This window comes from Phaethon aethereus, assembly GCF_964289735.1.
Source record: "Phaethon aethereus genome assembly, chromosome: 1".
In the NCBI taxonomy this organism is placed as follows: domain Eukaryota; kingdom Metazoa; phylum Chordata; class Aves; order Phaethontiformes; family Phaethontidae; genus Phaethon; species Phaethon aethereus.
This window is the reverse complement of record NC_138575.1, coordinates 16,686,264-16,713,438: the sequence shown is the minus strand read 5'-3', so window position 1 is coordinate 16,713,438 and position 27,175 is coordinate 16,686,264. Positions and strand designations below refer to the sequence as shown.

Genomic DNA, 27,175 nt, shown 5'->3' with positions numbered 1-27,175 from the left:
ATCTTAGACAAAAAATCCAGCACTAGTGCCTCACATCTGTGATCAGAAACTGAGAAGGAAGGCAAGGCTACATTTTCTATGACCAAATGCATGCAGAAATGCTTGGTGTATACCAAATTATGTTTTTGCCACACAGTTAGTACTGGAAGCACAAGAATATGAAGAGGTAGAAAGGAAAGCTGAGGGTTTAAAGGGATACATGCCTTGTGCACTTTATTCAGTTGCTTATGGACAAAAGTTTGAGGCTTTCCTAGCACATAAAACCAAAGGCTATAATGGCTATTTCACTCTTAGTCAGCTTGTGCTCAGAGCACTATATATTATCATACTATTTTAAATTTGCTCCTAGAATTCATTGATTAACTCTTATTTTTCCCTGCTCAGGAGGAATGAGGACAGAGATACTTCAGATATTTAAATGGGAATATTGAAACTGAAAGTAGAATCACTAAATTAAAAATGGCTAAGACTGGAACAAAGTGTGAAAGGGGGAAGTGAGACACATGCAAAAATATTATGAACTGTGCTGAGAAACCTCAAAATAAGATGGCTCGGGGGAATCTTATCAATGACAGATAATACCTGATAGGGGAAAGTAAAAACAAACAGTAAGGCTCTGCTCAGTGGGGGCTAGTGACAGGACGAGCAGCAGTAGCACAAACTGAAATAAGGAAATGCTATTTAAGCACAAAAATGTTTACTGGGAGATGGTCAAACACTGCAGTAGGCTGCCCAGAAAGTCTTGGGATTTGAGTATCTCCATGGACTGAGCAAGCTGCACTACGTGACCCTGCTCTGAGCCGGAGTTGGACTAGACAGTCTCCCAAAGTCCCTGCCAACCTCAGCTCTTCTGTGATTTGAGATTAATTACTGCTGAATATTGACTTGGCAATGAAATAACAATGCTAAAACTTGAAACAAGTGTATAAAACTTGAAGGTCAAAAAGCAGCGGCTTCCAGGTCCATTTTACACACAGATAAAACTTTAGCTCAGTGAAAAAAGCAGCTGAAGTCACAATACCACATTGTCTGGTTAGATGTGTAGGAATTAGTTGTCACAACTGGAAAAATATCAATGCAATAGCAGAGGTTAGTAAAAACATAAAACCTTCATAATAATTTCCCTTTTTTTTTTTTGCATGTAAGAAAACTGCTAAAAAACAGAAGTAAAAGTAACAGTTCAACTGTCACAAGAAATCAGGTCACAATGTTCACAGTGCTGATGAACAAAACATGCCAGTATGAACAATTGCCTTTACTTGCTGGCTGCCCCATAGATTTCACAAAAACATCAAATTTAGAATTAAGTTTAGCAACAGAGGGCCAGTCTACTTCTGCCTGCCTGCCTCCCAGTCCTGTCTGGACAAAGGCAAATGCAACCTGTTCTGACAACTGCACACAGGAGCGGTTCTGTTCTGTGTATTCCAAGATGACATGAGATAGAAATTTTGCCATCACAAGCTGTTTTCAGAAAGACAGTCTAACTGGGAATTTTGCCCAGTCACTAGTTATACAGTTGTATGCACAATCAATTTTACTACCACTTATTCATGAGAAAAGCAAAACTGCCTGTGATTAAATATTCTATTAGCTATTCAGCAGCTCTCTGTGCCATCTAACATAACCACAGAGAGATGTCTGGATCTCAGCACAGTTCATTAAGAGTTCCAACATCAACAAAGCAACAGCTTATCATCTATGGTCTGTCACTGAACAGAAGGGAAAACGTAGCATCATAGGATAATTCAGATTGGAAGGGATGTCTTAAGTCTGCAGTCCAAACTCCCACTCCAAGCAGTCAGCTCTGAGGTAAGGCCAGGTTGGTCAGAGCTTTATCAAGTCATATTTTCAAAGCATGCAAAGACACAGACCTAACAACCTCTCCAGGCAACCTGCTGTACTGCCTGACTTCTCATGATGACACAGTTTTTCCTTATAACCAGTCTGAACCTCTCATTTCAGTTTATGCTTGTTGTGCTTCATCCTTCCACCATGCACCACCAAAAAGCCTGGCTCCATCTCCTCAAAGGTGTTGGCAGGCTGCATTTCAGTCCCCTCACAGCTGTCTTCTCTGGGCTAAAGACATTCCTTCAGCCTCTCCTCACTGGGCAGGTACTCCTAGTCCTTTACCACACTGGTAGCCCAATGCTGAAAACAAATTCCACTTACATGCTCAGTAAGTTTCTACTATGTGTTCATACACATACCTGTAACACAAACTGAGAGAACTATTTCATACAGTAAAGGTACAAGAACCAAATAAGATTCAACATACACATACCTGTAACACAAACTGAGAGAACTATTTCATACAGTAAAGGTACAAGAACCAAATAAGATTCAAGCAAACATCACAATTTCTATTCCAGTTGTAAAAGACAGAAGATAAATAGATTATATAGGAATAGGCATATGCAATCAGCAGAAAATTAAAAATAGCTCATTTAGCCACATTTGTAAGGAAAGAGGAGTCAAAAAGATCCACTTAGTTATATTATGCAGACAATAGCTTTTTGGTCTCATGTCCTTATAAATCTTTGCTTCTGGACATCACAAAATGGAACTTGAGATTTTTGGGCCTGCATTTTACCAAAGGGTAATTCTTCCTTATTCCTAACACCCAGAATATCTTTGAGAGGGCACTTTGCCATGATTCAACCAAGTTTGTGTTGCTCACAAGTAGTGCATAATAGGAACTTTCTTTAGTATGAGCAAACCACCAGCTGAGTGAGATACTGAAACCACTGACTGCTTTGGTTGTGTCTGCCAGCCTGCTCTAAGCATCATTTTCAAGAGGAAAATCAAGGTTATTTGTCTAGGAAAAACTTCTCATGAATGTCAAGTATAGATAATGCTCAGTGGACACCTGGTGGTAGTCTCCAGTAAGATTTAAAAAAAATGCTGCATTCTCATTAAACCAGGTATCCGTCTCATAAGAAAAATGTTGCAGACAGTTAAGGTTATTGCCTCTTCACAGAAGGCAAGATGAAAGAAAAAAGTCAAGGAAAAATGGAATTGGCAGTAAAGATCTGCTGGGTGAGATGGGGGAGCTCACTGGAAATAAAACAGCACAGCTTCCAGAAAGCTTAAGAGCAGCTCATCATGGCAATCCTCTATAGAAGAAAAGGAAGTAAAACCCAGTATCACTTAGATTAAAATTTCTTGAGACTTCCACTTGCATAGGTACAGTCAGAACCAAAAATGCTAGACCAAATCCATATCATATATGAATCAGCTTCAGAAAGGATCAAGTCACCATATAGGCAGATCATTGAAGATTTCCAGCTAGTCAGCTACCATGAACATACAGGTTAGTTCATGCAGACAGTTTAGTCAACACTACCTCTCTCCTCCCAAAGAGGAATATGACAGGAAAACACAGGAACTATTATCACCATGAGTTCCCTCTAGGTCTGATAACAAAGGACCAAGATCATACACAACTCTCCTGAAAATGCTAAGTCAAGGTAAAATAGTGTCAAGGTCAAGCCTATGAATTTAGGCCACTGCTTATGAATATGCTGAGCAGAGTCCATTGCTCCTGTCAGCTCCTACAATGGAGGACAGCAAGGAGGCACAGTTCAGACCAGAAATCAGACAGTCCCGTCATCTGCACTCCCTCATTCCACAGCCCATATACTGTCCTGCTATCACCCCATGCTCTCATGTACAGGCAGCCCTGATGAACTTTTTGCTTGTTTTCTGAATTCCTATCCCAATCAACTACTACATGGATTTAAAACAAAATTCAATTACAGTAGATTCAAATCTATCATTGCATTCACTGAGGAAGTTTCTATATGGTTCAATGCATCCTTCATTCATGCATAACATTACACTAATTCTGAGAAAGCATAACAATATTCATTATACATTGGATGATGAGGCCATGGAAATTGCTATATTAAATCAGAAGACTGGCTGATCTGGAGTTACAGCCTGTGGACAATAAATGCTTCGGAGAAAAGAGCAAAAAGCCTTGAATGAGTCTTGGGATTTATTCCACGAACCACAAATCTTTATACTCTTTAGCCCTGGGAATTCTGAGGGATATCCTGTGCTCCTTTAACTCTGCTACACATTTGTACTGTAAGTCAATGAGTCCTACAGCCCACGAGGGTATTATGAAGTCATTATTTCTTTTTCATTCATATCACATATCCTGCCCTTCAGTGTAGGGCTACAGTAACAGGTATGCTTAAGCAAATGAAAACAGGTCACACAGAGAAAGAGAGTGTCCTGCAGGAGAACTTGTGTGGCAACAGCACAGGCCACACTGCTGGAACCAGCAACAGGAGATCAGAAAAAGAATCAGAGCACTTCTGAGTCACTGTGTGGGTAGGTACTGAGCTACAAACTTATGCAAAGAAAATAATAGTTCCATGTTCAGAATCAGGTAACAGTGAATACTACTACAATCTGGAAGAATAGATACATTTCTGCTTAGTAGATTCAAGATTGATGTAATCTTCATCTTTGCTAGCACTCATGAACATTTTCTTTGCTCTACACTGACTGCTCTGTTACAAGACTCTGCCCAAAAGTATGAGTCCAATAAACATACCATCACGGTAAGAAAATTCTTTGCTGCTTTGCTAAGGCAGATGCTATGTTACTACTTATGACACTGCCACCGTCAATGCCTAAGCCACACCCCAGGCTGCACTGACTCAGTGAACAAAATGCACGGATTCTTCTCACCACCATTTTAGCTTCAATTTAGATGTTTACATTATTATTCAGGTATCAGACTGTCCTTAAGAAATACATTGTCCTCTTCAGAGGAGCTCATGTCCAATTCCTTGGTTCTCTCTACTGGGTCACTGCAAGGTGTGCACCAGCTCCCCAGAGTGCCTACTGGGGCACATTTATCAGACCCCTCTGAAAGGAAGCAGGTCTGAGCATGAGATGATGGACACAGGTCACAGCCCCAACAAGCACTTTGCATGCAACCATATTAGAGGTATACCCACACTACAGCTTGCTCCAGCCCTCCAAAGGGATCACAAACTGCCGCAAGTCTCACCACACCTTCCTGACGCATCACTGTGGCCAGGCACCACGCATTTGCCCACACAACTGCAAAACATTAGTGACACACCCCAGACGAAACAGCAACCAGAAATCATCTGCAGGAACTATAAATTCATGTCCCTCTATGTAGACAGTGACCCATGTAGAGGTCTGCAGATTCACGACTGATGCACAAATCAGAATATTTTTGAAGGTGGTTTCAGTGTGGCTGTCCAAAAACAGTTAGTTGTTTTTTCTGGGAAAAAGTTGAATTAATTAAGGACATTAGCATTTCCTGAGCAACAAGTCAGAGACTGACTTGTCATTTACATACACCCTAATAAAGTTGTTTAAATTATTAACATTTGGTTCCTTTTCTTTTTTTAAACACTGCACAAAATTCAGGTCACACCAAAACATAAGTGCCAAGAGTAACAAAAAACACTGGAATAATTGCCTGAAGCTAGTAAGCCTCACACAAACTGTAACACAATACTAAAGCATCAAGTGGCAAAGAACTTCAACGACAGATGTCCCTAGCTGTATAGCAAAGTATCAGAGTGCACTGAACACATTTATTCAAGAAAAAGATTTTAGATTAGACTTCTTTTTAAGTCTATACTTAACTGTGATTTTACACTCAAATGAACGCTAGCTTTGCTAGTCTTTGTCCAGAGTTAACCTACTGTATTTGTATAAAGCTTGTGGAAGTAGTACCACATCAGCCTGATGGGGGAAAAGTACTATTATATTCCACACCAGACAGACAATTCCCATTTTAGGGAAATGGTTATGTGGTCTTAGTGATGCCATTTTCTTTCAGCCTGCTTTGCATGTTATGTTTTCCTGGTATACCCTCTACTGCCCCTCACATTCGTAGTTTCTGCAAGATGCCTCTCAAATTTATTCAGAGATTCAAGACTCAGGATACACAGCTGCTATCATTGCAACTGCTCAGAGACCTTGTGATTTCCTGGATATTATAGTTCATAGGTATCAGCAGAAGCAATAAAGTGTATTAACTAGTCAGGCTACAATGAAAACCAATATGTAGTTTACAGGTTATATGATGCTCTGCCTACACAGGCCCATAGCTTCTGGGGAAACTACATGACAAAGTCAAGAAGCTGCAACCACCATCACACACAGTGGCAGAGAAGTTACACCAAGTACAAATAATATCTCCTGGTACTCCCGTTCCCCGCAGTCCTCCCTCAAGACTGTGAGAAGGGCTAGTAACAAAGAGAGGGGCCACCAAACCAAATACCTAAAAAGGATGGCTAAAATCAGTTATTTTACATGTCTATATGGTGCCTCTCTGTTCAACACAGGGGACAGAAACACTTCACTGCTAAGCATTACAAGCTGCACTGGCTTGAGGAGGAATTGCAGCAACAGGCTCTCAGAAGGTCTGGCATGGCATGCAGGTTGAAGTCATGGCCAAAGAACAGGACCAGAGGAAGACAGGACAGGCCCTGCAGAGGGACAAGACTTACCAGAAGTGGGCTGGCACTTCTTGAGCCTGGCTTAGTTGCTGAACACTCAGGGCTAAATCCTTCATGTCAAACAAACACATAGAATGAGGTAGAAACAGAAACCAGAGTACTACTTCCCCATGTTATACATGTAATATGTTAGAGTTAAGCAGCCCAGGAGTATGGCACCAACATGACCAGTTACAGTTTGGTCCATGATAATCCATTTTACAAGAAACATAAAATTCAAACTCACATGCAAAAAAAAAAATCTTACCACCAATCCCATCTTCCCTGCCTGTTTCAGTTCTGGCTTCACCTACAAAAAAGAATAGGGAAATGACTACTTGCTTCTTACAGGAAACTACCCATCCAATGAAAAAGAGAAATATTTCTTGGTTTCTTCTTTTATATTTAGAAGGATTTACATCTGCAGTGGTTAAAAGCTCCTTTCAGCAACCGGCCAGCTGCACCTCAGTCATCCTGTTACATGGCCCCAGTTCAAATTCTGGATTAGCCTTTCAGCCACATCCATGCATTGCCAAGAAGAAGGGAATCTGCCTGACAAATACCTGGATTCCATATGAACAAGCTCTCACCAGACGCACTACCAATGTGGTAAGTCCCATCCCTAAAGAGTCTCAGATTCCCAGAGCCAGATGCAGTCAGTCCAAAAAGGTAGAAGAGTTCAGCTACAACAAAAGCTGGGGTAAGCCAGAGTAGAAAGACTGGGGTTCAAACATACCAGCTGGGAAATGCAGTCCCACAGCCCGAGACAGATTTGCTGAGCCCGGCTATGGCATGAGCATGGCTGTTTCTAAGAACTTGGTCTGACAGCTGTCAGCATCCAGGAGGGACTCAGACTGGCAAACCCAGAAGCTATAAAAGGGCAGAGGCCAGCAGAATTTGTCTTGCTGCACATTGCGTCAAAACTTCAGGACACCTACCAGCTTCAGGAAGCCCCAACTCACCAAGGATCCTTTGGCCCAGCCAGCCAAGCTCCTCAGGCTGGAGTAAGAGAGTGTACATGCATATCTGACTGTCTTCCCCCTGAATGCTCTATCTTTCTCCCTTCTACATCAATCAGCTCAACTGAGCACAGATTGTACCTGACTGGTTGCTACTTTGGGTAAGAACGCTATTAAAAGTCAAAGAGGCTACATAACTGCAGCTGACCACTCCAAAAATTGAAAAGCACATGTGTTCATAATCCAACATGCCAAAAAGCAGCATGACCACCTGGGGGTAGTGTTCATCAGTTTGGTGAAGCCATTGACTCCGTTTCATATCCTCTGGGTTCTTCAGCAAAAGCGGCTGGTTGCCAACATAATTGAACTAATCCTGCATGCAGACAAAACTGTTATTCCTCACCTGGAATTGAAGGAAATCATTGAGTCAACCCTATTAAGTCTGGAGTTTAAATAAAGAAGATCCAACCACAGACTCATTATTCTGCTAGGTAGAGGCCATCAGCAGTGGATTCCACCATGCACAAAACAGATCCACCCCCCTAGCCTTTGACAGCTGTCTGGTCCTGAGAAATGACTTATGCAAACAGATATGAGGAACACCTCTCTCACAGAAGTCTCCTGTGAAAACACTGGTCCACAAACCCAGAGGGAAAAGTATCATGAAGTCCACAAAGACACAGACTACACAGAATTTAATACACACAGAATACCACTGTCCTGAGAAATAGCTGTGGAGGGATGCACAGAAATAGATTGACAGATTACAGGTAGTAATTACAGTTTACAGATTACAGTTACTGAGGAGACAAACCTTACCAAAACAACCACTCTAGGAGTGCTAGCTACCACAGGCACTAATGGGAACAAGTGAACAATGTAACAGAAGACCTCCAGCCAATTTTTATTTTTAAATTTCAGGAAGGAGGAGTTTAAGAGATGGACCCGTTTGAAAGCTAGGGCTGTGGAGTAGAGAACTTTGAGAAGACCCTACCAGTAACAACCAGCTAAAGAACCAGTGTCAGAGATGTATGTTAACAGCTATTCAGCTTAGGGCAAGCAGTTACTCAGAGTGTTTCCAGGGAAAGGAAGATACAACACTAAGAACTGCAGACACCACCCAGCCAAGAGAAACCTGGGCATGTGCTGTGGGGCCACACACAGTCTCAGTCTACAACCCCTAATCACTTCCACAGATATTACTGATATTTTCACCAGGTTTTTTTAGGAAAGTGTACAATATAGATACTTACCAGGACCATCTCATTCTTTCCATTCTCCTCTAGTCTGACTAATTAACACATTGCAGAAGACTTTTGGCAAACTGTCCCAGGCTCATGGAGACTTAGCACAAGTTGGCATCCCCTCCAACCAGTCCTCCAGGGAATCACCACCTGCAAAAGAATGAAGTGTGGGGGCCGTGTTGCAAGTTTTGGGCTTAAGGTGCCTGGATCTCAAGAAGCTGGTTCCTTTATTTATTCAGCTGCCTCAGAAACACTAGCATAGTTTTTTATTCTTTACCAACACAAGTGGAAAGAGGAGGAAACATTAACCCAGGCCCCAAGCTGTATAGCTCAGGAATCTGCAATTGCTACAAATAATTTCCAAGTGATCTGGGACAGTGTACCCCCCATACACAACAGGATGGAATAGGCAGGGAGACCACAACTGCCCAACATTTACTCTAAAGGTAGGTAGAAGACACACTGAAGATTTCAGACATCTGTGGTTTCAGGCAAGACTGATCATCGTGTTTTTTTGTTTACAGTACTGTCTAAGCTCATGCATCAGTGTATAATTTACTTTCCCTGTCTCTTGTGCCTTCCACAGGGACACCTGTCATGCATCAGAAAAACAAAAGATAAGATACCATCCTGGTACTGACTACCAGCCAAAAAAAAAATTCAACTGAGGAATCTTGAAGTATTATATATAGATTTGACTGCTCAATTTTTATATTCCATAATGCTACCAAAAGCCCATTACATACATGTCATGAAACCAGGCATAATGCAGAAGTGATTGCACAAAGTACATGTGGTCAGACATCAACATTCGTACAGCCATTACAATATGCTAGTGAAACCCAATGATGTTCTGAACATTAAAATTCAGCTTTTAAAAGTGTGTTCAATAGCAGCCTCATTCCAAGTTCTGTACAAGAAAAATGCTCATCACTCTGATCAGGCTGCCACTTTTTCACCTAAGTTAGGTGACAAATAAGAACAAAGACTTCCTGATATATGTTATAGTTACAGTGATCAAGGCAAAACCCAACTATTCGTTGTTTTGTATTCTCTCTACAAGCCAAATCTCAGTCTTCAAGTTACATTTCATATTCCACATAGCTCCATGTTACCTCAGGTGTTCATAAGATACAGCAGGAAAGAAAAAGCAAGGTGGCCTAAAACAGTAGGAATCCCATTGATAAGGCCACCACCAAGCAGTAAGGACTCACCTCATTTGAACAAGCATGTCATAACTCTGAGGATCTCTGATGTCATGCAATTTTTCAGTTGTGATACAGGAAAAGCTGGAGGTAAACATCTGTTCTTATACATTACCAGACAGAAAAATTTATTAGCCTCCGCTCTGTTAGCATGTCACATTATGTCTTTCTATCTGTCTAAATGGTCACACACCAGAGATTTATATATTCCTTAATGAGTATTAGTAATCCCATCTGAGTCTAAGAGGATCAATACAGAGCAGTCCAAACTGGGTAGTTAGCTGACAATCTCATTAAAAACAAAAAGGGGAAATAACTTTTACACCCAAAGCATCCAGCCTCAAGAACAAACCAGCTGCTACACATAAATCTGGCAGATTTCATAAAAAAACATGAAAAGGAAACCTCAAGGGAACATGAGTGCTTGGAAGTGAAAATCATCTGGAATTTAGGGAGCAACAAAGGAGGTAGAGTGACAACAAAATCCCTCGATGCCTAACTACGACATGCTGAAGAAATTGCAGTTGAGATCTTGTAAGAGACTAGAAAGAAATCTTTTAAAGTATAAATCAGGGTTACATTTTAGCTCTAACCTTTGTTTCCTCTTTCCACTTATGTATCCAATACCCTGGCTTTAAGTTTGCTAAGCAGCTGACAGTTGTTTGGATCAAAGTTGACCAGAAAAGAACACAGAAAAAGCTCTAAAAGCAGCAAAACAGAAACTATCACATACACATAATCTCAGGTGGTCTGCATCCAGCACACAGTTAGAGAACTCAACATACTTCAGGTGAAAGGCCTGGTCCCCATTTTTCCTTAAAGAAATCCACAACTTTTTTTCCACTTATGTTCACTGAAATTCTAATATGTAACTTTTACTTGTGCATTCTTATATAAACCACAATGCAAGGAAGTCTAGAGCAGCAGTACAGCTGCTCTGCTAAATGCACAAAACAGCCACACATCCAGCTTGAGATCAGGATTTGAAAGCTGTATTAATACGACTTTATCAATATCACTAGTTGTAACTTAAAACTGGCATTTCTGATCTGTATAAACTGTGCAGATTTACCTTTAAAAATCTTTTGCTGAAGTCTGGTAATGGCTTTGCAGATACTGGAGAAAGCTGACTACTGATGTAACCTGAAAGACTGTATTTGCATTCATGCTCTTTGAAAGATAAAAGAATCTTGTCAAAATTGCAGGAAGCCAGCAATAAGGTTTTAAATCTAGAAAATACATTTTTAAGCTTTTCTTTGTGCTTGAATTAGTGCTTCTGCAGAAAGGAAAAGTATCTTTCAAGTGAAATTAATCCATTTAATTGAACTAATTTTTGGTTTAGTCCAGACATAATGCATTCCACATATCTCAAATGATGAATCGTTATTTCATAAAACTATCCCACATTTGTATTTGTTTTCCAGTGCTTCAGAGAGGGAGAAACTAGCTCACCATTTAACAAGTGCAGTCCTAGCTAACAGGCCATAATTGGAATGCCAAGACAATAGTTTCTTTGTGCACAAGAACCTAAGAAACATTGAATAATGGCAAGAGCAACATAAAGCGTTAAGACCAACCCACCAACAGATCAGAGACAGTTTATCCAGGACCACATGGCTTCAGAGGCATTACTAAACACTGTTTCTTAAAGTTTATTTTGATTTTATTAATTAGTGACCTGCAAGTCAGTTATTTAATGAACATTATACATCTCTAGCAACCAAACAGTGCAATCTAAGTAACAGCTTCAAGTTAATCCATACTCCTACCATGATCCTCCAAAACATAAGACCTTTGTCTAACAGAAGTTTAGTTCAACTGAAGAATTTACTCCCTTAATTAATACTTCTATATTTTAAGAAGCATATGCAAGTTCTTTATGTAACATATTCCACTGATACTGTCTTTCTAATCAATTATTTTTTAAAAAAGTGATTACTAGTCTCCTACCCACATATCGCTATCTTGGAAGGGCAGCAGAGGTACCAGAAGCATCACCAGACCTCAGGAAGATTGCATCAACCACAAATGAAGCAATATATGCACACAGGGAGAGAACCTTCTTATCTCCAAACACCAACCTCCCACTGCAAGGCTTGGAAGGAAATTTGGCTTCCAAGTACAACAAAGGGTTTGGTTTGGGTTTTTTTTTAAAAAAAAAAACACAGACCTGAGCCCACAAGGCCAAAGCACTTGAGAGCACAGGGCACACATCTCCCCCGGGCGAAGTGAGCTGCAGATTCACCTCAGCTGCCCCTCTGCCTTCCCCGGCCCCTCGCAGGCCAACCGCACGGGGAGAGACTGACAACCCCAAGCACCACATGAGACACCTCACCGCCCAGGACCTGCTCCCTGCCCCGAGGGTACATATGCTGGCTATGCGTGCTTCCTCTCTCCTTCCCCACCCAGCAGGGCACTATGTGTCTCTGTTTTCTACCTCAACAACGCCGAAAAAGTAAGGCAGCTACTCCCATTGCGGCCCAGCGACACCACCCTCACCCACGCGAGCACCTCAGCCTCCGGACACTTTTATAGCACACAGACGGCGAGGGGGCGGAACCTAGGCTCCAGCTCCGCCATCTATTGGACAGCTGTGTTGCTAATCTCTGGAAACGGGCGAGCCGCCAGCGTGCCGGGCCTGGCTCGCTAGTGATGTGGGCGCCCCCTAAGGGCAAGGGGAGGGAGCTGGTCAGTCGGCGCGGTCGTGTCCCCGACGCGGCGGGAGGGGCAGGAGGCAGCGGGAAGGGCGGCTCGAAACAGGCGGGTGACGACGGAGGGGCGGGCGGCAGTGCGAGCGCGGCGGGTGGCTGTGGCAGCGCGGCGCGGCGGCGGGACGGGCCCGTGCCGCCCAGTCCTCGTCCACCCAGTCCGCGGTGGCTGGCGGATGGGGTGAGGCGGACTCCGCGGAGGGCAGCGGGTCGGCCATGGCCAGCGCCGGCCCTGAGGAGGAGGAGGCGGCGGCGAAGGAGGAACAAGCCCTGAGGAAGCTGGTCGTCCGGCTCCAGAACGTCCAGGAGAGGAAGCGTATGGAGACACTGGTGCAGACCCTGAGCGACCTGCTGGAGCTGGCGGCCCGGCAGAGCGGTAAGGCGCGGGCGGCCCGGCCGCCCTGCCCGGCCCTGCCCTGCCCTGCCCCGCCCGCCGCCGGTCGCTAACGCGGCCTGTCTCTGTCCCCCGCAGCTCCCCGGCTCTTCAGCGGCAAAAACGTCCACGTGCCCTTGCTGCTGGTGGTGGACCTGTACCCGAGAGCGGCGGGCGTGCAGCAGGTAGGGGCGGCGCGATGCCGGGGGCCGGGTGAGGGCCGGGTGAGGGCCGGGGCCGCGCTCCCGCTGCGCCGGCTTCGCTCCCTGGGGCGAGGCGAGCACCGCCGTCCTTTCCCGGGCCGCGAGTTTATTTCTCGGCCCGTTTACTTCTTTTTCCTCGCTGTCTTCTGGGCCACTGCATGAAGTACTGTTGATCTGCAGAAGGGCGCTGCATCCGCTTGCATTTAAAGGGACAATTGTTTGCAGATACCGCTCGTTGCAACTCCAAACGGCAAAAGAAGGGCATGTAGAAAACATAAATTAAGCAAGGCGAACACAGTATGGTATAGGCTTCTGAATTACAAACGATGTTATCTAATATCTTTTTGACGTGTCACTATTAAATTCTGCCACAGCTAGACAAACTTCTGAAAAGCAGAATTGTGTAGTATGTATTCATACGTATGTAGTCCTGTCCTAGAAAGAGAGTTCTACTAGCCCAGCTTTTTAGGGGGAGGGGAAATCTTTCAGCTAAGCGAAGTTTCTGCAATTTACGGTTTTGCTTGGCTGCTCCTGTAACTTAACATTGGCCCGTTTAGCTTAGGTGTAGCACTTGCACAATTTGATGTTGTCCTTACAGTACAGCTGCCAGACTTGTCATATGAAACAGCTCCTTCCTGGCAGGCATATATTAGATTTCTGACTATGTTATGCTTGAAGGATGTTTACAAGCTCCAGATTTCTGTGCAACACACTTTTTTTTATTAAGCCCATTTGTATGGCTACAATATTTTTGGCATCTTCTACGTTTTTTCAATTCAACTAGAAGGCAAAACAGAAATTATATTGCATATGACTCTTAAATAGTAGTGTATTTTAAGGTTTTTTTTAAATCTAGTAGATCCTTAACTAGTCGTCAAAAGCATAAAATTAAGATTAAAATAAGAAATTTTATTTGTGTAGCAATTAATCTGGAGTAACAGTGATCTCAGGTTTCCTTTGAAGACTAAATAGTTGTGCAGAGTCTGAAGTTTTAATTTATTTTACTATTCAATTGTCAGGTTATTAAGAAATACAGAAGGATGAATCACCAGTTATTTTCACAATAAAGCATATTATGTATATAGCAATTTATAAAACCACTGCCCCGAAGTTTAGACTAGGAAGTAAAAGAGATAAAATCCAACCACAACAAGAAGTAGGTCTGAAATGACAGCACAAGACTCTCAGAAGTGCATAAAGAAGATAGTGATTGTTTAATTTGCATTTTAACCATGTTAAAATGCCTCACTCTGATTTAATATAGAATTTAAAAATGAGTTTTAATCTTCTTTCTGCCTACATTTGCCGTTTTACAGTGTTTCAGTTTAGAGGTTTTGGAGCTCCTTTGCATTACTACACTGTATTAAAGTGTGAAATTCATAGCCAGTGCAAAGCTTAAATCTTGTTCCTTATAAAATGTAATAGGCAGCTCTTCCTTTTCATTCAGTTATGACATTTACAAACATCCACAATATATTAGTAGAGAGCTTTGTCTTCTTGCTTAACTCACTGCGATTCATTTACAGTTGTGAATATACAATTCTCACCTTATGGCATTGGTGAAGTAATGTAGTTCTGATTTCAATGCAGTCTCTTTACACTATGAATGAATTTTCATTGAATAAATGGATTAATCAACCTCTTTTTCTTTTGGCATTGTAATAAAATTGAGTAACATAGGCGAGTAAACACAGTAAGAGACATATCTGAAGTGAGGATTTTCTTTTCCTCCCTACATAACTGGATGCAAAGCATCATGTTGTGCTCCTGTTCCACTGGCTTGTACAGACTAAATTTGTCTAATAGATCAATATTGCAAGTACCAGTGCAATGGTAGTTTCTTTCTGCAGTTACTGGCTGGCAATGATTGGAGCAGCTTAGAAACTCTAGTGCAAAATATGTTTACACTTAAGTAAAAAGCAGTCAGCAGAGCTTTATTGTCTCACATAGAAGGTGTGACCTAATGTAGTATAAATTCATTGCATGCTAGACATGAAAAGGGTCTGATTTAAAAATAACAGTTTCAGTGCTGCCACCAACTCTTTCTGTGTATAGGGACCTGTTTAAGTGTTTATAAGGATGTCTTTGTTTACTGATTTTCTTTTTTCTTTCCCTGTAACCATTAGGATTTCTGTTATTTAAAAGACCCTTACTTTCTTATGTTTTTATTAAACCCATAATAAGCTCTCTGTTATCTCAGGTTGTGATTTTGATATTGTAAAATAGACCATATGTCAGCAGGTCAGATGTTTCCATTGGTCTTCTCTGGATCCACACTTGTTATAAATGTTTGTCAATCCTTGGAGTCACAACAATCCAAATAAAAATGTTTAATGGAAATACAAATTTCATCAGAAACAGTTTTAATACAATAAAGGCTTTTCTAAAGTCATTAAGGTAATTTTCATCAGGTTCTAAATCTTATAAGAACAGTTCAGACAATGTGAAGTGGGACATTTAAAATAAAATCTTTTCTAAGCAATAAACAGTGTGTGAATTAATGGCCACCTCTACAGTGTCTTTGCCATGCAGATTTAAAATTTGTACCTGATTGACTGTCACTGATAAACTCTGTTTTGCTTGGAATATGGAGGATTAGGTCATTACATATCCTCATCTTGGGGAGGATTTATGGTTGCTAAGACCATTCTTTGGACCTGTGTTTAGTCAAGACTCAGTTATACAGACTAGCCTAATCTTCCTGAATGTGCACAGTAATTGGTTTGCAGACTCCTGTAGAGCAAGCCAGCTTGCTATCCAAGCAACAGAAGTGCATGGAAATTGGCTCATAGTCAAGATCAATCTGCAGACATTAAGGTTGTAATTGGCTTAAAACATTTGGCTCTGCAAATCTAAACTGAAACAGAACTACTACTGCAGATAGTGTGAACATAGCCATGTAACCAACTGTGTGAAAAATAAAAGCAGAGTTCTAGTTCCCAGGAAGCTACATCACCTTTTTTGTACTCACCCAAGCTGTCATGAAAACTGTCTAGGTTCGAGCCTGTACTGTTCCTTTGGGTGTCTCTACGCTACCAGACTTGCAATTTCATGTCTCTGGTCTTCCAGACTGCAGGGTTAGAGATTGTGCACTTTCCATGAACTTTGCAGTTCAACATAAACTCTTTGGAGGTAGCCGTTTACATTCCTGTTGTTGGCTGTCCTATCTTGACCCCCTTGCATAAGGGAGCTTAAGTCTTCTGCCAAAAACTGATTCAGTTACACATATAGTTTTTGAGCCATACTGAGATTATTTTCTGTCTTGACCCTATTCTTAAAGCACACAGGCCTACTTCCACTTTTTTTTTTTTTTTTTAATTTACATGGCCATGGAAACTTTTGTACCTTGTTTTAATTCCTTGTTGTAAAATCTGCTGCTTCTTGACTTTTGACATTTCTCAGTTCACTTCTCTTTCAATGCAGTGGGGTTTTCTTGCTCATCAGTTAATTCTTTGTACAGATTTTGCTTACTGCATCCTCACTAAAGCCAATTCAATCATATCAGCCTCCAGGCATTCATAACAGAACAGATTTCTCCAATATGGAAGATTGAAGAAGAACATTTTTTGCTTTTGGCATTATTTAGAGATGTTTGAAAGTCAAATAATTTGCATAAGATAGCACACATAGTTATTAAGAACAAATATGTTGGTTTTAGTTCATCTTTTGTTCCTTATGATCTCAAAATTTTCACTGCCTTCATTACGTTTTGAAAGCACACGGTACTGAGGAGTGGTGAGATGGTGAGAATATGAAATATATAGTATTCTTTAGGTATCTCATCCCCATTTAAAACATTGGACACCTTTAAAAACCTATCTTTTCTCCTTATAATTTGCAATTAAATGGCAAATTCTTATGGAAACAGCTGTTCTTCAATAAAGCTGGACTACCTGTAATAGTGCAGTGTTCTTCCCTGGCTGATGATGACATGCTATGAAGACATCATATTTTTCTCTTTCAGCATCTCTTTTAACTGTGTGTCCTTTATCCTCAAGCAGTGCTGAGCACATTGAGAGTGATGTGTTCCCACAAGCAGTGCATTCAGGACCATTAGCATATCTGTTTTACCTCCATCTTTTAACTTTTTATGTCGTTTGTCTTTTCTCATGTTAATTAATTTTCCCTTATTGATTTAGCTAGATAACTTTTCAGAACATCTGCCTTCCAAAAGCCAAGAATATCAGAAGACAACATTGAAGTTCCAAACAGAATATCTGTTCTAAAATAGCTGCATTTTTGTTTTACAGATGAGTTGGTCACTTCTTTGTAAATTAATAGAAATTTGTCCAAGTACTCTACAGAACATAGCTCCTAAGGATGTTGGGAAGGACTGGGAAGTACTAGGTGTTCACCAGTAAGTATTTTGTATGCAAAGTCTTCCAGAATGCTTGGTTATCACGGTAGCATATATGTGCAATGAAATATATTTATATAAAGTTACTACATCAGCTTCTAAATGGTTGAATGTTTTTGTGGGTTTCTCGGCCTTCAGAACAGGAGACTCATGCAAGCAGGGATCTTATCTGTGTGTATAAATACCTGGTGGAGAAAGTAAAGGAGATTGAGCCAGGCTCTTCTCATTGGCACCCAGTGACAGGATGAGAAACAATGGGCACAAATTGAAATATGGGAAATTCCACTTAAACATTGTAAAAAAAAACCAAGGAAACTTTTAAAAAATTTTTTTTAGATTTTTGTTGTGGGGTTGATAAAATACTGGAACAAGTTGCCCAGAGATGTTGTGAAGTCTCAAGCCTTAGAGATATTTGGTACCTGACTGGACATGGCCCTGAGCAATCAGCTGTAGTTGCCCCTGCTTTGAGCAGCAGAGTTGAAATAGGAGACCTCCAGAAGTCCATGCCAATCTTAGCAATGCTGAGGTTCTGTGGTTATCAAGGTCTTCCATTTTAATAGACAGATGCAGTATTACCTGCATGGTTGTGTGTGTGTTCTTTACAAACGTGAGCAATTATATCCACAAGCCTGAAGTAGTGTAGATCGAGAAGAGGGGGTTTTGTCACACCTAATCTTATTGTCTAAAAATTAAGTATTTAAACTGGTCACCTCAACTACCTGTGAAGTCAGTGGACACACTTACCTTCAGAGAGGATGGTTCATTCCATCTTTTTAGTAAGTTATCCTGGAGCAAATTGTGGTTTGGACTTGCTTATCTCCATCCATTAACTGTCGAGGGAGCCTAAGCAGCTGGTTTCTGGGTGGTTGTGGTTAGGTGGGATGAAAACCCACATAGGTTAGCTCTGTAGATGTAGGCATGATACAAATTGGGGAGGAGAGCTTGGTTTTTCTCACTTGGACAGATTGCCTGATTCAAGGCTGATACGGACAGCAAGAAGCCACAGCCCTATAACTCTCCTAGTGAATCTGCTTCTGCCTTTATAGTTGTCACCATACCCTTCCTTAGAAAGGTTGCTATTGTAAGATCATTTGCATGAAGATGCAGTTTGGTTTTGTGGGGTTTTGTTTGTTTGTTTGTTTGTTTGTTTGTTTGACAGTGGCTACAGTGCGTGGTCAGTAGGGAAATGAACCCCCTTGAAAGAAGTGCTGGCAAGTTTTGTTAAAAAGCAAAAGTGATTTTGGTTGGTTTTCATGAGCAAGAAATAACTGAGCTGACGCTGTACAAGCTAGTTACAATTTCTTTGGCAGCTTGAAGGCTTGTTAATTGACTGAGAGTTATTCTGAGAGCTAGAGGTACTGCTGTCCATTCTTGGGTCCCAGAAAAATTACTCTTTTCAGGCTGATAGCCTTCTCAGAGCCCACGCAGTATATGCAGTTGAACAAAGCATCCTTTTCAAGCTCCAACTTCACTAAAGATCTGATGATAACATTGCTGTACACAATTCCTTCCCACTACCAATATTTTAGCCAACTGACATGTTGACAGTCTTCCTTGTTGTGGAGAAACTTGTTCTTAGTGGGGGAGTGGGCTCGGACATTTCTGTCAGTGCCAAAGGCAGAGCAAGCCAGCTAAATTATACCTCAAGTTCCTTGTAGGAGGATTGGACTAGTACGGCAGTGTATCAACACCATAATGAATGTGTGGTGTTTGCAGCAAGACAGGAAACAGTTACAGTAGAGAAGAAAAGGTCCATTTTTTTGCAAGAGATTTTCACTTTTGTGTATGTAACTATTTTAGAACAGAAATCTTAAGCTAGAAAAAGCATTTGTTTGTGTCTCAACCATGAGCCAACTTGACCATGTTACAGTCATGTTTACAAACGGTACTTTGGTATTGATCTAGGTGTTCTTGACAGACAGTGTGATAAACAATGTAATAGTTGCTGTCACTGTGAGGAGAAAGGAAAGAAATTCCTTCAGTGTATTTGCATCCTTTCTACAAGCTCAGAGACTTAATGGGATGTTTTGTAATCTCTTATGTTAAACTCCCATACAGTAGATGAGATTTGGAAAATTTTACATCCTCACTCTTGATTATACTTGAAATGGGAGGGCATTTTCTCCTTGAGTTAGATGTGTTTTAGTGTGTGATTATTTTACCCTGCAGTGTATTAAGCCAGGTCATGTCTTTATATATCAGCACTTGCCTGAAACAGATCACCCTCTATAAAATGCCCTCTTCCTAAAGCAGGGTTCCCATCCTGCAGCAGAAATCATGAGTCATTGGTAGACAGGAGAGAGACATTTAATGGCTTCAGAGCGTTTGATAACTAGGTGGGGTTTTCCATTCATGCAGGGTGTAAGTAGTACGGAAGTCTAAGCCACATCTACTTATTGAACAAAGAGGTGAAGGAATTTTCACCCCATGTAAAGTTTTTACACACATATGAATGTGCACACACACCTGCAACCACACAATAAAATGCATTAGGGATGCTTAAGACTTGAACACTATAATCAGGAGGTTAAAGCAGATTTAAGGGCATCTGTTTAGCTACTCTACCAGCTTGTTTAGGGTGGCTCTTTGTTTTCCTTGATTCATCACCCTACTACTTAGTCCATACATGTGGGCTGTATCCTGGGAGAAGAATTTGCCTCAGAACTGAAAACCCAACACCATCTATCCTTGACTGTAGACTTATAACTCTGAAGTGTGCATACACAAGTTTCAGTGAGGTACCTATGCTCATTTTAAGAAAAAAAAAAAGGTATTTAACTGGATTTTATTTTCCATTCTCAAGATCATCCCACACAGTATTCTGATTAATGTTAGATTTCAGTAGCAGTTTTGTGTTCACGAGAGTGTAAGTATGCAAGGCATGGTTTATATGAACAGACAATATATCTTTTACTGGACTGATACTGTTATAATTTCCTATCTTGCAAAAGGTAAAGGACATTATATCTCCCATCAGACTTTGCCTCTGACATGTACATTCATAATCATAGCTATGACACTACTGCTAGAACAGAGGAGAGAGAAACTAGCAACATCATAGTATGAGGGGATAAGAAATAAAACAGTGATATGTTCATTCTAGTTTATAAAGTTAGACTTTAACAAGGCAAACAACGTCATTGCTACAGCTGGGAAATGAAATTTGAATGAAACTTTAAGTGCTGCTTTTTGTTTTTCAAGGCAGGTCAAGAATATCTACTGAAGTATCGTAAACTGCTGCACAATCCATTTTTATTAGGTATCATATGTACAACGACCACATTTGAAGATTATTAAGACTGCAAATTCAAGCTCTCCAAAATCATGCAAATAAAAAAATGAAGGTTTCTTTATGGTTTTTTTTGTGTGAGCCTATCCATTTTTATTTAGTTTTTAATTACACAATCTGTGGTATTTTCCCCCTTTAGAGGTATGCTTCATTCAGTGCAAAATCAATGCTTATTTATTTTCTGTCATCAGCATCATTCAGTGTTCAGCCCACTGCCTGTTGCTAATCTCTGTAACTGGTTTTGTTTTTAAAGTAAACATTTAATAAAATTTTGTGTATGTTAATATTTCTTTAGCCATAACTTTTTTCCTTTTTTTTTTTGTTTTTAGGCAGATTCTTAAAATGCTTACAGTCCACAAAGGAAATATAAATCTCTCAGTAATAGGACTGAAAGCATTAAATCTACTCCTCATGTCAGGTATTGTGTGTTTTATTTTCCTACTTTGTCTAAGCCTTTAAAACACAGAACTGTGGTATAAAGTATGTGACTGTATATGTTGGACCTCATTTTTCTCTCTGTTTTATTCTGTAAAGTCACCTGCCATTTGTACTTGTATACAAAATAGTAAGAGTACTGTTTTGCACCTTTTTACCTTCGTAGAAACGATTCTCCAAATTGCAAGGAGAACATGACTGATTAATTTTGCCAACTTGTTATTAGCATAGTCACAAATACTTGCTGTTAAGTAGTTAAATAAGAGCTTATTTTTTCTTACCAAAGTGCATGTTTGGTGACATTCTGACCTGCTTCCTTTAGTACTGGTTAGTACTTTTGAAAATAATACATGATCTTACCAGGTACTGAGAACTTTTCTCATGGTGCTGAGATTCCTGATATTCTGTTCAAATGAAAGAGAGACCCTAGGGGAAAGATTCTGCTAGTTTTATTCCAGCTAGCATATAATTTTAGCACGAATTTTTGTTAGAATAGGAATGTTTCCATTGACTTTAACAGGCTTGGGAATCAGCCTTATTTACAAACTAAGGAATAGACTTTAGGTAGTTAAGGCTAATCTGGCTGTCCAAACTTCTGCTGTAGGCAGTAGAGACAGGCACTTTCAGAAGATGGTTCATGCTATTCATTTGTCTGTTTTATAACATCAGTTACCTCTTGAACCTGTTTTCCTTTCACTTTTGATTGTAGAGAGGTCTGGAGGACTAGCTTAGACTGGTGCCTAACTTTTTATCTGCTGAAATTGGGTAATACATGTCTCGTTATAAGGCATTACACTGTTTGATTAATAGTAGCAAAATCTGGCTGTTAGTGAGTAATTGCAACCAGCAGCTTCTTTTTTAATTGTGAGGTATCATAAAGGGTCCTAAACTGTTGACTGGATATTCCGTAACAGTTCACTGCTGACTGCTACTCTTCTTTGATTAACCAAACTTAAACTCTCATGTCAACTACCGTACTTCAGAAAAATATTTTAAATTGTACCTTGTCGGAAAAATCTCTTTGAAATTCTTTATTTCTTAGTGAAACTTTTCAGCTTACTATGACTGCAAAAAGGGGGTTTTTTGATAGGTTGATTTTCTATCAGTTTAGTGAGTTGAACTGGCTCATTGAGGGATCAGACAAGTACCAAACAGTGCACGGTGGGAGCAAGAGTGGAGGGGAAACTGTCTTTTTGGCAGTAATGTTTTAGAACATCTCAGTTGTATAGTAAAATACTACCTTGAGAGATAACAGCCTCAGGTGTTATACAAAAACCTGGATTTGAGCCATCAGATTAAATTTTAAGGACAACATTAAAGAATTCTCTATTTTAATGTTGAGTACAGTGCTTCAATAAAAATCTTGAGAACTAATCAGTGCAACATGTGATCTCTTCTGCTATTCAGATGTAATTGCTTTCCTGCTCTTGGAGGAGGAGGTGGATGTGTTTTCCTTGGTATTTAATGCCATGCACACCTTCCCTAAAAATGAAGAGATTCAGCAACATGGATGTAAAGCATTACACAAACTTTTTGAGAAAGGTATTTATATCTTGTAGTTTATTAAGTTAGAAAAATGTATAGGTTGGGAGGGGACTGCATATGATTATTTAAGTGCAATAAATTAATTCTTGCATTCCAGATTCTGGTTTGTGTATTGTATCTGTTCTTTGAATGAGTTAGCACAAAACAGGTTTTCCAAGCAATGTCACAAACTTTCTAAATTAGAGCAATGAATATGAAATTTTTAAAAAATTGAAATGTTTCTTCATTTCTGATTCTAGAGTTAACTGAAAAGATGGGATTCAACATTAGTCAGTAACACTGGAACATTTGATTTTAATGTAGTGACACTTGATTTTAATTCTGAAAAAACAGAATTGCTTATTTAAAGACTGGCAAATTTTACTAATGTATAAAGAATTCTAAAATCAAGCAAAATGTTTGCACTTTAGAAAAATATGTGATTCTGCTTTTAATCCTGACAATACTAGAAGACGAGTATGTATGTGTATGATATTCGTGTGTTTCTTCTGAGAAATGAAATCACCATGTATTGAATTTCTGCAAAATTTTCAGGAACTGTGTGTGTAATGACCAGAAGTCCCACTGTTGTAGCAGCCTTGCTTTGTATTGAGTTTCTTGCTTCAAAATAAATATTGAGAAATACTAGCACTCTACCAAGGCTGCTGTATGCCTTTGCTTCAAAGGTAGTCTCCAGTTCTTCAGATTTGCTCTTTCTGGCACCATTTTATATTGCTTTTTCTAAGTCTTCCTCTCATACATGTGTGCCCAGAATTATCTTCTGCATTCCTTCCCGTCTTCCACTCTACCTAAAAAATACTGCTGTATTTTCTCTTCATTCTCCACAGAGGTCTGAGCTTCTTAGGTTTTCTGTGCATGTTTTTTATAAGTGCCTGATTTTTACTGATCTACAGGCTGCTCCGGGTACAGACCTCATACCTTCTTCACGGGGCTGCCCCTGGCTCTTTTTTCCTGCCTCTGAGCCACCTTGTCAGTTATTGTAATGCGAACGTTTCCCTAGCCTTAGCTTGAACCAGATTCAGAAAATTATTCTGCTTACAAAATTTAAAATGTGTTGTTCTTTCTCAACCTGGATCATTTCCCTTATCTGGTTCATTGCATAGCCATGCAGCTCTGTCAGTACAAATGCCAGGGGGCAGGGATGGAAAAACCTTAAGCCATTATTACAATGAAGGTAAGATATTATTAAAGCATGGCTGTAGTCTTCATGGAAAGAACTCCATTATCAAAAAAGATGAGAAGTGAAATAAAATTGTGGAGTATGCAAAATGGCATTCCATAAAATTGTTTTCACCATATGCTTAGCCTTTTTAGTGGAACAAAATTCAGATTTTCCTCACCAAGACAGGATATAAGTGAAGGAAAGGCTCAGTTTTTGGTAAAAGTAGTAAAATGATGATGTCTATGGAGAGTAACTTACTTTCTGTGAAACACAGAAAGTAAATATAAGGAAACTTGATAACGTTAGAAAAGACAATTGTTTTTGTACCAGGATACGAATCATTTCCTCAAAACATACTGTATCTCTCTTGCTTTTCAATTTAGTTCCAGAAGAGCAGCTGACTGAATTTGTTGAAAGCAAAGATCATATGATCATACTGAAAGTATTTAAAGAGTTTCCAGAGAAAGAAGAGGTGATTCTTCCTGCACTTTATTCATTACATTCCTTAGCTGGTCCATGTAAGTGCATTATTGGAAGTATTTTCAATTCCTTACTTCCCATAGCGTGCATCAGCTCACCACAGTTTGCAGTAATTTTTCATTGATTGTAAAAAGTCAGTGAGAACTGGTTGGGACTTGCCAGACAAATCACTTCTCTGTTTTCTTCAGGAAATACTGATTTGTAATTTTTCATGGGAAATTTTTGTATTTGGCCATTCTGATAAAGCTGAAATCTCTCATAAAGAACAGAGAGAGACTTTCTTCTGCTTGGAGTAAGTGATAATGGAGATGCTTATCATGGTTGTAGAGGTCAAAGTTCAAGACCCTGCCCTGTCTTTTTTTGATGCTTGCGAAATAAGATATTATTTGACTAAATATGTCTTCAGTGAGCTTGGGTAGCAAGTAAAGAATACTGTTGGCAGAGGCTTTTCCACAACGGGAAAATCGCCCACGCAAATCCAATGGCCAGGGCTGAGAAAAGGTATCTGGGCTCTGACATCCCCCCTCTGATCATTCAGTGGTGGCTGCAATGAGGAGCACTGTTAACACTGCACACATCAGAGTATTACAGTGTCCTCAAGTGTTGTGCAAGAAAATGTCTTCCTTATGTCTTGTCTTCTGATAACAGCAGTCCCTGTTGTAGGCAAAATCACGTCCTGAGAAGTGTGCTTGATGATTCGTGTCAATTTGTTGACAGCAATTTGATTTTGTTGACACAGACGCAGCTCTTGTCAGCTTCCTGCTGGTAGTCACAATTTTGGCAAGCATAGAGCAGGGGCCTGCTCTCCATGTCTTCCATGAAGTACATAATGTACTCTTGCATACCTGATTCCTCACAAAGCCTTGCTCATGCATCCTGTCTGGCTCTGTAGGAACTGTGCTGGCCCCCATGTATGCCACAAAACAAGAACTAAACTGGAGCGTCCCACATTTCATCAGACTCCAAGCTGTTTAGTTTCTGTTTCTCAAACTTCTTGCTGTTCCAGTTTGTGTTTAAAAAGTATTCCTTGAGCCAGAAATAATTTTACATTAGCTGAGAAGTTACTGCCATTTTCTAAGGAAGAGGATGCCAGATTTTAAGTGCTTTTTAAAAGAATAAATATTTACACAAAGCGTAACAAGAGAAGTGCATGACAAAGACCTGCTCTAAAGTAGGTATTTATTTTGGGGTTAATACTCCCATTTCTGATATGAAAGATTGAAAATAGTCAGAGAAACAGAGTTAGCTTGCACATGAGTGTGCAAAGCTAGGCTGCTTTTGCCAGCATTCATGTTCTAGGTCTGTGACATCACACAATACCTGCAAAAAAATGTGTTCCTTTAAGGCCACCGTGAAGAAGATCATTCACTGTAAGTACACACTCTAGCTTATCCAGTAGTAAAACGTTTGTCTCCCCATACCCTGAAGTTCAAGTCTCTTTTCCAAAAGAGTTACGTCAAGGATTTGTACCTCACTATGCCTTCTTTCACTAATACATACGTGGACTTTATTCCAGCTCATACGTCATGAGAAATTGAAGGGTAAGAGTTTATTCCAACGAGGTACAAGAACTCTTTTAAACCCTAGTAGTTTCTATGGATTGAGAAGATGCTTTGCTGCCAACTGTCCTCCAAAGTCGATAGGGGGGCTGATGGATCACAGAATGTTAGCCATCCAAATGGTGGTCACAGGCAGCCATCCAGGCTTCTCTTCTGTTCAAGGGGAGAAACAGGCACCTTCAAGAGGCAACTAACCTAAGCAGTGAGGGATCTGCTACAGGTGGGATGAGTCACCATACATAGTGCTCAGATCCCTTCACCAGTTGTTGTGAGAACCTAGATGACCAAGTTGTGGTGGTGAAGCTTAAATGAGATCCATTCCACCTTCTTTTCTCTAGCTTGTTCTGGGAAATGGTGGCTCCCTGCAAATGTACCATTGCTTGGTTCTTGTGGGATATAATCATGCAGTTAATTATGCTCTCTCTGTAGTAAACGATTTTAGAATCTTCTGAATATTTCAATATGTTTGTAATTGTCACCTGTGAAATGATAGCTTACTGTGAAATGATGCAATACTGTTTTGTGGAACATAGCTTTAAAAAGGTGTTTTCATCTAAGAATGGCATGAATAAATCACCGTCATCTTAAAGCATTGTGAAAGGTACCTTCCTTCACTATCAGATAGAATGCTTCAGAAATGCTTCCCACTCAGAGCTTGCTTTTTCAACTTACAGAGTATCATTATTTAATATTCAGAGGTATGTTTATTTTAAGATCTCCTGCTGCTTTAAAAAGACTGATTACATTTAATAATACAGTTGTGAATATTCCCCTTATGTTGTATACAGAAAAGCCAAGTTGTTGAAAGAAAAATTAAGAAAGTTTATAGACATCAGCAGAGTAATGCTAACTTCCTTGGAATCAGTGACAGGACTCCCTTTCATTTACTGGGGCTGGGATTTTGTCCCAAGATTTTTTGTGTTCATGTTCTGTCTCATACCCTGTGTAGACATACAACAAGGATGCTTTCATACACTGTGTTTGAACTACCGTGTTGCTGATTTGCCTTAAATTATTGTATGTGGGATCACTCTGTCCTCAGTAGGAAAGCATGCATTCTGTCTTTTTACTGGCTCGTGTGCATGTCCTGTTGGTTTCTGTGTCTGGCCTTCGTAATAAGCAGTGAACAGCGTGAGGCTGACCAAGCACTGGCACAGGT

At 40.2% G+C, this 27,175-nt stretch overlaps 1 protein-coding gene across 1 annotated transcript in view; it reads left to right on the top strand.

Annotated features, from left to right (window-relative positions):
* Nucleotides 1–12,486: 12,486 nt before the first annotated feature.
* Nucleotides 12,487–27,175, top strand: part of LRRK2 (leucine rich repeat kinase 2) — a gene marked incomplete at its 3' end in the record, with an annotated part of 72,252 nt that continues 57,563 nt past the window's right edge. Inside the window, exons 1-6 of the mRNA XM_082007382.1 lie at nucleotides 12,487–12,989; nucleotides 13,086–13,171; nucleotides 17,440–17,546; nucleotides 21,165–21,253; nucleotides 22,678–22,812; nucleotides 24,361–24,495. Of these exons, the coding sequence (XP_081863508.1) occupies nucleotides 12,830–12,989; nucleotides 13,086–13,171; nucleotides 17,440–17,546; nucleotides 21,165–21,253; nucleotides 22,678–22,812; nucleotides 24,361–24,495 (712 nt within the window). The 5' untranslated portion in view covers nucleotides 12,487–12,829. The remainder of the gene's footprint in view (nucleotides 12,990–13,085; nucleotides 13,172–17,439; nucleotides 17,547–21,164; nucleotides 21,254–22,677; nucleotides 22,813–24,360; nucleotides 24,496–27,175) is intronic.